The sequence below is a fragment of the Oratosquilla oratoria genome, unplaced genomic scaffold (genome assembly GCF_046742065.1).
Source record: "Oratosquilla oratoria isolate Oo_2021 unplaced genomic scaffold, ASM4674206v1 SCAFFOLD47, whole genome shotgun sequence".
NCBI lineage: Eukaryota > Metazoa > Arthropoda > Malacostraca > Stomatopoda > Squillidae > Oratosquilla > Oratosquilla oratoria.
In genome coordinates, this window is record NW_027467711.1 from 878,064 (window position 1) to 887,833 (window position 9,770).

Below are 9,770 nucleotides of genomic sequence, written 5' to 3' on the forward strand. Positions count from 1 at the left end.
CAAACAGCTTGTTATTAACGACAGCCAGCCGCAAAAAAAAAAAAAAAAAAAAAAAAAAAAAAATAGAATGCACACACCATCAGTTAAGGTTAGTCCCCGCACTCAAACACACTTGTGAATAAAGTAGGAGATTTTTTTCTTTCTTTTTTTGTCCTTGACTTGCTATCATTTTCAACATCAATCTCACAGCCACTTGGCATTATATTCTCTCTCCTTTTCCCAGTTGTGGGTCTTTCAATCATGCCACACTTCTCCAAGTGACACAATACTCTCTCTAGAACCTACGGTCACTTCTGTTATTTCTTCTTCATATACTACAGCCTTGTCAAGTCATACGTTTCCTATTTGCATTGGCCTCATTAGTGTACCTGTCACCACTTCCCTTGTACTTTCTGCCACTGTACCCAAAACCCTCATTCCACAAGTCTTCTATACATATATGGATTTTTCCTTTCTATTTCCTCATGTCATGTTCAGAGTGCAGTTGGTTAGTTAGTTCATGGTGCAGGGCATTTCCTCCTCACCCTTCCCTGATAAGAACAGATAAAACACAGTACAAGTCAATTCATATTCAAACAAGAGAGAAAATGCATAATAGAAGGAATGGATCTCCTGCTGTCAAGGTGTGTATAAGCAATGCCCCATTTCAAACTAGTTCTACGCAGAACACACTGCTTTCAAAACATACTACAGAACACAGCTTTCATGGCAGACGAATCACAAAGAAGGTAGACGTAACTGCAGCTTGATCAAATCTGCAAAGGTACATATGGGACTCCACGAGCACAGCAGACAAGAATAGTAGTAGTAATATCAGGATCAATGGATAGAATTGACATTTGTATTAGATACATCTCTCTCTCTTTCTGAATGACATGTGGCTCCAAAAGGAGCCGGGTTGCCCAACCAAGTGTAACAACTTCAAGGAAGAAGAAAAAGTTTACTTGGAGGAGGTGTACTTGGTGACGGCCTTGGTGCCCTCAGACACGGCGTGCTTGGCCAGTTCACCAGGGAGTAGAAGCCTGACAGCAGTCTGAATCTCCCTGCTAGTGATTGTCGAGCGCTTGTTGTAGTGGGCAAGGCGGGAAGCCTCGGCAGCAATGCGCTCGAAAATGTCGTTCACGAACGAATTCATAATCGACATAGCTTTGGAGGAGATCCCGGTGTCAGGGTGAACTTGCTTCAGCACCTTGTAGATGTAGATGCTGTAGGACTCCTTCCTCCTTCGCTTCTTCTTCTTGTCTCCCTTGGAGATGGACTTCTGGGCCTTACCGGCCTTCTTGGCGGCCTTTCCGGACGTCTTGGGCGGCATGTTGCTTCTATGGCAAATGTCAGTGTAGTGCCGGAACGCGTTGAAAATTTGCTTATAAATCAGACATAGTGGGCAGCAGTAGTTGGCAAGAGCGGTCGCAGGCGAACAAGAACCCAATCCCTGCGTTCTGAATGGTCAATAGCCTCCCTCCGCCAACCGCTCTGAGCCGCTACCTGATCCTATATATATATCACTCCGGGTGACACGGACACGCCATTCACCATCCATGAGCTGCAAGCCTCACGTAAGAGATCCTCCGACACTGCTCCAGGGAGCGACCTAGTGACGTACTCCATGGTTGCACACCTGGGGGATGCTGGAGAAGAAGCACTCCTCCGGGTGGTAAACAGCAGTTGGTCCTGTGGAAGACTTCCGTCCAACTGGAAGAGGGCCGACATCGTGCCTATCCCCAAGCCCAGGGAGCCCGGAAAGTATCGTCCTATCTCCCTGACGAGCTGCCTGGGGAAGACCATGGAAAAGATGGTTCTCCAAAGACTTTTGTGGAAACTGGGACCACCACAAGAGAACCTCTATGGCTTCACCAAAGGGGTGGGCACGGCTCAATGCATTACAACGCTTCTGAGCCATGTGGAGCAACGTCACGCCATGGTCGTCTTCTTTGACCTGGAGAAGGCATTCGAGCTTGCCAGTCCCGCTGCAATTCTGGACAGTCTGGCTGCCAGAGGAGTACAGGGGAAACTGTTACAGTGGATAGCGGACTACCTCTCCAATAGAACTGCCAGAGTCCGTCTACAGGGAGTGGAGTCCTGCTATCACCCCCTGGAAAATGGTACACCCCAGGGTGGGGTTCTCAGTCCCACCCTGTTTAACGTGCTGATGAGTGCATTAATAGCCATCCCTCTACCCACAGGATGCCGCCTCCTATCATACGCAGACGATGTCGCGCTGGTGGTGGCAGGCAGAAGGACCAAGGCCAGAAGGACGCAAATGTGCCTCGACCGCATTTCCTCCAAATGCGAAGAGCTTGGCCTCAAGATCTCGCCACCAAAGACCAAAGCCATGTGTTTTGGCACTAGCGTGACACCGAGGGACAGGCTTCTGCTGCAGGGACATGAGGTGGAGTGGGTCAGCACGCACATGTACCTAGGTGTCTGGCTCGACTCCAGGCTGTCCTTCCGGACTGAAGTGGCATACATCCGGGGAAGGGTCCTCAGCCGGATTAACGTTTTGAAGTCCTTGGCGACCAGAGAGGCAGGTGCCAACTGCGCTGTCCTCCGGACATTCTACGTCAGCGCAATTCGACCGGTGATAGACTATGCCAGCAGTGCTCTGGCTGGTCTATCCGCAACACGGTTGGCTGACTTGGAGACAGTACAGAACCAGGCGCTGCGCGTAATATTGGGCGCGCCGCGCTGGACTCTGGTCGCCAATATGCAGCAAGAGGCGGGACTGGTGCCTATCAGTGTGAGGATCTCAGGATTGGTGGTAGCCTTCGCCATAAGAGTCATTCAGAGAGAACATGACTCGTTCCTGCGGCGAAGGCTAATCAGCGCCCTCCAGCAAGATCCGGATCTCTTCCCGCAGAAGAGGTGGTCAGCGAGGGTTGCACACCGCATAAGGGACCTTCACCTGCATGACCTTATCCTTCAGAAGAGGAGGGATGTGCCGGTGGAAGGTTATGTGCAGTCTCCCCCCTGGGAGAATCCACCGGCCAGAATCAGTGTGATGGCGTCACGACGCGGTACGCCGCTGCCGCGCCTGCGGGCGGATGCGGAGGCCACAATGAGATCTGTCGCCCAGGAAAACTGCGTCGTCTATTTTACAGACGGCTCCGTGGATCCCGTACACAACGTGGCAGGTGCAGCGTTTGTCACGAAGGACGAGGAACAGGGAGTAAGGGTGTTGGGCACTCGCTGCTCGACGCAAGCAGAGGGTGTTGCAGTGGGTCTAGCATTGACCCATGCTCTCAACACCCACCAACGTAATGTAGTTGTGCACACAGATAGTTTAGCTCTGTTGCAATTAATATCCAAAAATTATCACACTGACCAGAAAAAACTAATGACCTCACTGTTGTTTCAGCTCAAGGCCCTCCGTCAGCAAGGGAGATCAGTCGTCCTCAACTGGGTGCCGGGACACATCGGCATCCAGGGAAATGAAGCGGCAGACAGGGTGGCCAGAAGAGCGGCCACAGGGGACATGGAAGGCGGAATCGGTGTCCTCCCGAGCCGAACTGAGATCTTGGCCATTGCAACGAGAGCGATGGCCAAGAGGGAACTACAAAGCCATAGGAACCTAACAGCCCAGAGGCCGTCAGCACGCTGGTATCAAGTTGCCACAGCGTATGAGCGACTGACCCCTGGAGTCCGTCTCTCCAGGATAGAGGAAGTCACCCTTCATCGACTCCGTCTCGGGTATCGATGCTTCTCGGAGGTGACGGGACAGCCGGAGGCCTGCATCCACTGTGGAGAGGCCGGCGCAAACGGGCTAGATCATTATGTGGCCCTTTGCCCGGCGACCAGATTTCTACGTGCGGGCCCCAGGACCTCGGCTGGGGGACTCATCCGTCGACTGACGGTGTCCCTTAACTCGTATCGGCTGGGACGCCTCCTTCAAGTGCCGCCCCCCAGATGATACGGATGGGTTCTGTTCGACTGTACTCTCTTGCTGATTTTTGACTTTTTTGACTTATGACACATTTTAATTTAAGCCAAGGACTAATGCTTTCTTCTCTTCACCTAGGTAACTGCGCATGATGCCTTAGACTGGACCGGATGGGACGCGACGGGTGCAGGAACCACGTCGGCTGGACCGGATGGGACGCGACGGACTCATAGGACACTAACCACGTCGGCTAGATCGTGGAGACCGTACAGCGCAACATATATTGACATATTTTTAACAAATGTACATGTAACTTATTGTAAAAGGCATACTTGTATGCCTTCTAGGAATATGGGTAGAGACCCAAACAAGATGTATTTCTTGTAAATCAATAAATCTAAAAAAAAAACCCAGCGACGCTTATATCCTCAACAACTTGCTCACCGTGTAGGACGGTCGGTTACCCTCGCTCACAACACAACTCATCATGTCTGGCCGTGGCAAAGGCGGAAAGGTTAAGGGAAAGTCAAAGTCTCGCTCAAGCAGGGCTGGTCTTCAGTTCCCCGTCGGTAGGATTCACAGACTCCTCCGCAAGGGCAACTACGCCGAGCGCGTTGGTGCTGGTGCCCCTGTCTATCTGGCAGCAGTCATGGAATACTTGGCTGCCGAGGTCCTCGAGTTGGCCGGCAATGCTGCCCGCGACAACAAGAAGACCCGTATCATCCCTCGCCATCTCCAGCTTGCCATCCGCAACGACGAGGAACTCAACAAGCTCCTCTCTGGCGTTACCATTGCCCAGGGTGGTGTCCTGCCTAACATCCAGGCAGTTCTCCTGCCCAAGAAGACAGAGAAGAAGTAAAGGCCCAAGCGACATCTTTAAACTTCTTCTTCGTGTCTTCTAATAACCGGCTCCTCTTGGAGCCACAGTCCTTTACAAGAGAGATAATTTGGTTCTTACTGACTGTCCATTCTTTTATTTCTTATTTTTCATCCTCTTCTTCCTTGTCAATCGCATCGCGTCTTGCCATTAGGTTTCCTCGTATGTAGCATGCATTAGCTCACTTGAATCAATGTAACCATGCGCCTGTACAGATGCAAGCATACCTGCCAACATAGATACATTCTCGCACCATCGCACGTTGTTCCTGTACAAACACGTATGCATCATCACACACACACACACACACACACACACACACACACACACACACACACACACACACACACACACACACACACACCCGCCCGCACACACACACACACACCCGCACACACACACACACACACGCACGCACACACACACACACACGCACGCACACATACACACACACACACACACACACACACACACACACACACACACACACACGCACGCACGCACGCACACACACACACACACACACACACACACACACACACACACACACACACACACATTCTTACGTGTGTACGTCTGATGCGGTTCGTTTCCACATCATGATAATAGATTATCGTCCCAATTGTAGGAAGGAATCATTTAAACTTCCATACTGTTTTAGGACTCATTTTTTAAATCGGCCGTCAGCCATCACATCAATAATACTCGACCAATATACAAATGCTCTGTAAAGCGTATGCAAATATAACTATATACAAATCCATTTAGTAATATAATAGTGATGCTCGTATCAGATGTAATGTTTACAATATACGTTAATGGTGGGAATTGGTATATATATATTAATGCAGATTAACAATATTATGCACAATCAAAGAATTTCACTTAGGGGGGACTACAGCAGTTCTGGCGTGTTGCGAACAACAATGCATACGTGGATACACACACACACACGCGCGCGTGTACGCTTAGGTACATACATGTGTACATACACATAGATATATGCATACTCACATAAATTGGGTGTATATTTTACTATGCACGCTTATATACGCATTAAGGGAGCCCCGGCCGCGAAAAATCGACAAAAAAATTCTGGAAAATGAACGAATTTTAGGTAAACATTTCAAAAGGTTCTCCATGATGGTGGTAACACTCAAACAAAATATTAGAGCTCAGTTCCCTTTCTTTTCTTATATATAAAATAAAATAGATAAACTTTTGGAGACCTCTGGCAACCCCATTGCATGAAAAACATTTGAAATGAGTCAAAATTTCGATAGCCATTTTTTTTTTTTTTTTACTGCAATTCATATCTATGGAGATATCTGGCAGCTTGTGTATGGAGGTATCTGGCAGCTTGATATGGAGGTATCTGGCAGCTTGATATGGAGGTATCTGGCAATTTGACTAAACCCACAGGACGATGCTAAAAGGAGAGACTTTAGTAACAGTCGAAGTGCGTAAACAGGAGAATATCATTTTCTCATGCTATTCATGCACGCGATCGTATATACTGTATATATATGTATATATATATATATATATATGTATATATATATATATATATATTTATTCTTCCAACAGATAAGCATTTCAAAAGATTCTCTATAATAGTGGTAGCACTTCGACCAAAAATTACATCTCAATTCCGTTTCTGTTCTTATATATAAAATAGAATAAATTAATTATTGGCGACACCTGGCAAGCATCTCACTCCTGCACGTCAAATAAATCTTTCATTTATTCTAGCAATAACCAATATTCATTATTCTACCAACAATAACTGTGGGAGGGGTGAAGAGAAATAGTAACTTTAACTTGGTAATAGAATAAAATAAAGGAAAATATAATTTAATGTCTTTAAATGTCCGTGCGGCATTTAAAGGGCGCTACTGAAAAGTTTGTTTTCTTTCCATTCATCAAATTATAAGTCGCTCTTTTATATACAAATTTTCACTTTTTTTTTTTTTTTCATTTGTAGAGAATTGTAAGACGTAAATATCTGGAAGTCAAAATAAAGCAATTTCTTTGGCAGTATTTTTCTAGCTATTATTTTTCCTCAGAAATTTAATCTTTTTAACAATATGTACAAAAAAAAAAAAAAAATCATTGCTATTCTCGTACGAGGTAAATAAATAAAAAATCTACAAAAAAAAAAAAAAAAAAAAAAAGTTCAGATAGGGCCACTCTTCAAATGGACCTTAAGCAAAAAAAAAATTGGTAAGACCTTTTCCACGATATTAGTTTTTGAAGTTACTGAACATTTTGCCCATTGACTATTAGATAATATGGTATTTTTAAGTGCAAGGAAGTGATACTACATGTATTTATAGGTAATCAGAAAAGGAAATGAGTAATAAATTTTGTTTGTCTGAAAAACTGATTCGGTCGTACCGCACAAGAGTATGGGTGTCCGGGGCCCCCTTATATCTATCTACAGCTACACATGTATATCTATCTACATCAACATGAATGCGCACATACATGTGTACGTACCTGCGTGCGCACATACATGTGTACGTACATGCGTGCGCACATACATGTGTACGTAATGCGTACGCACATACATGTGTACGTACATGCGTGCGTGCATACATGTGTACGTGCATACGAGTAAAAAAAAAAAATAAATAAACTGCCCGCCACCACACCACGCTCTGTAAAGCGTATCCAAATATAACTATATACAAATCCATTTAGTAATATAATAGTGATGCTCGTATCAGATGTAATGTTTACAATATACGTTAATGATGGGAATTGGTATATATATATTAATGCAGATTAACAATATTATGCACAATGAAAGAATTTTACTTAGGGGGGACTACAGCAGTTCTGGCGTGTTGCCAACAACAATGGATATGTGGAAACACACACATATCTATATGAATACACACACACAGACATATATATTACCCACGTGTACGCTCAGGTACATACATGTGTACATACACATAGATATATGCATACTCACATAAATTGGGTGTATATTTTACTATGCACGCTTATATACGCATTAACTCTATCTACAGCTACACATGCACGCATTAAACATATCTACAACTACACATGTATATCTATCTACATCAACATGTGTCCGCACATACACGTGTATGTGCATACGAGTATACACATACATGTGTACGTGCATACACATACATGTGCACGTGCATACACATACATGTGCACGTGCATACACATACATGTGCACGTGCATACACATACATGTGCACGTGCATACACATACATGTGTACGTGCATACACATACATGTGTACGTGCATACACATACATGTGTACGTGCATACGAGTATACACATGCATGTGTACGTGCATACACATACATGTGTACGTGCATACACATACATGTGTACGTGCATACACATACATGTGTACGTGCATACGAGTATACACATACATGTGTACGTGCATACGAGTATACACATGCATGTGTACGTGCATACGAGTATACACATACATGTGTACGTGCATACACATACATGTGTACGTGCATACGAGTATACATGTGTACGTCCATACGAGTATACACATACATGTGTACGTCCATACCTTGGGTGTATATTTTACTATGCATGCTTATATACACATAAAATCTATCCATAGCTACACATGTTTATCTATCTACATCAACGAGTGCCACACGATATCACTCGTACAAGGATTTCGCCGCAGAGGGAGAGATACAAACAGACAAAAGTGTTAACTAGCCTAACATATATCCTATGCAGTTCAGAGAGAAAGTCTTAACTAGTCTAGGTAACTCAGGGTAAAAATAACTAGTCTAAGATATATCCTAAGCAAGGTCGTTTCTTCCCTAATAAGAATCAGCGAGCTCTCCTTACGAATCATGGATATATGTGTGTACGTACATGCATATCAACAAAAACGCTTTAACTAGTTCGTTCAAGGCATATCCTAGGTAATTGACATATAGAGTGAGAGAGAAAGTCTTAACTAGTGTAGGGAATTCAGAGACACACACACAAAAAAAAAAAAAAAAAAAAAAAAAAAACGCCAGCCACCACACACACACAAAAAAAAAAAAAAAAAAAAAAAAAAAAAAAAAATCGTAACTAGTCTAGAACTTATTTTTAGGCAAGGCCGGCGCATCCCTAATAAGAATCACCGTGCTCTCTTTTGTAATCAAAATTTGGCCCTAAAGAGGGCCTAGTGAGTTAGTTGGTCGGTCGGCATGAGAATGAAGGCAGGTAAGGGTGGTTTGGATTGGGTTGGGTGGAGGGAGGGTGTGTGGCGTGTTGCCTGCCTGCCTGCCTTCCTCTCTTTCCCTTTCCTTTCCTTTCCTTTCCCTGTGCTCTTCTGCTGCTGCCGACGACCCCCGCTGCGTACGTGCTCATGATCTAAGCACGCTCGCCACGGATCCTGCGAGCCAGCTGGATGTCCTTGGGCATGATGGTAACACGCTTAGCATGGATAGCGCACAGGTTGGTGTCCTCGAACAGACCGACCAGGTAAGCCTCTGAGGCTTCCTGCAGAGCCATCACGGCAGAGGACTGGAAGCGCAGGTCTGTCTTGAAGTCCTGGGCAATTTCACGCACCAGGCGCTGGAAGGGCAGCTTCCTGATCAGGAGCTCGGTGCTCTTCTGGTAGCGACGGATCTCACGGAGAGCCACGGTACCAGGGCGGTAACGATGGGGCTTCTTGACGCCTCCTGTGGCAGGAGCCGACTTGCGGGCGGCCTTGGTGGCTAGCTGCTTGCGAGGGGCCTTGCCTCCTGTCGACTTGCGAGCGGTCTGCTTCGTGCGCGCCATGGCTTGCTTTGCTTTGGTGCTGCAGTACAGTAAGTAATGTCGGCACTAGCCCAACTCTGCCCGCCACCACACCTCGGTCGTCTCGTAGCAGGCGCTCTCATTGGCTGAGAGGCGCGAGGGCCGTAGAGACGTCTGAGCCGCTAAAATGTTCACGTCCCGAGTGCTGCCTTTACCTTAAAGTGGACAAAATCACCTACAAGTCGACCACTTACACCAGCCAT

At 46.0% G+C, this 9,770-nt stretch overlaps 3 protein-coding genes across 3 annotated transcripts; 1 reads left to right on the top strand and 2 right to left on the bottom strand.

Moving 5' to 3' along the window:
• Window positions 1–876: 876 nt before the first annotated feature.
• On the bottom strand, window positions 877–1,484 carry LOC143023432 (histone H2B). Its single transcript, XM_076181953.1, has one exon. The coding sequence runs from the start codon at window positions 1,310–1,312 to the stop codon at window positions 941–943; it is 372 nt and encodes a 123-aa protein (XP_076038068.1). The 5' UTR covers window positions 1,313–1,484; the 3' UTR covers window positions 877–940.
• Window positions 1,485–4,285: 2,801 nt separating this feature from the next.
• On the top strand, window positions 4,286–5,019 carry LOC143023434 (histone H2A). Its single transcript, XM_076181955.1, has one exon. It carries the CDS (start codon window positions 4,365–4,367, stop codon window positions 4,734–4,736), a length of 372 nt encoding a protein of 123 aa, XP_076038070.1. The 5' UTR covers window positions 4,286–4,364; the 3' UTR covers window positions 4,737–5,019.
• Window positions 5,020–8,788: 3,769 nt separating this feature from the next.
• LOC143023395 (histone H3) lies at window positions 8,789–9,563 on the bottom strand. The gene has a single exon (XM_076181917.1). It carries the CDS (start codon window positions 9,547–9,549, stop codon window positions 9,139–9,141), a length of 411 nt encoding a protein of 136 aa, XP_076038032.1. The 5' UTR covers window positions 9,550–9,563; the 3' UTR covers window positions 8,789–9,138.
• Window positions 9,564–9,770: the final 207 nt, after the last annotated feature.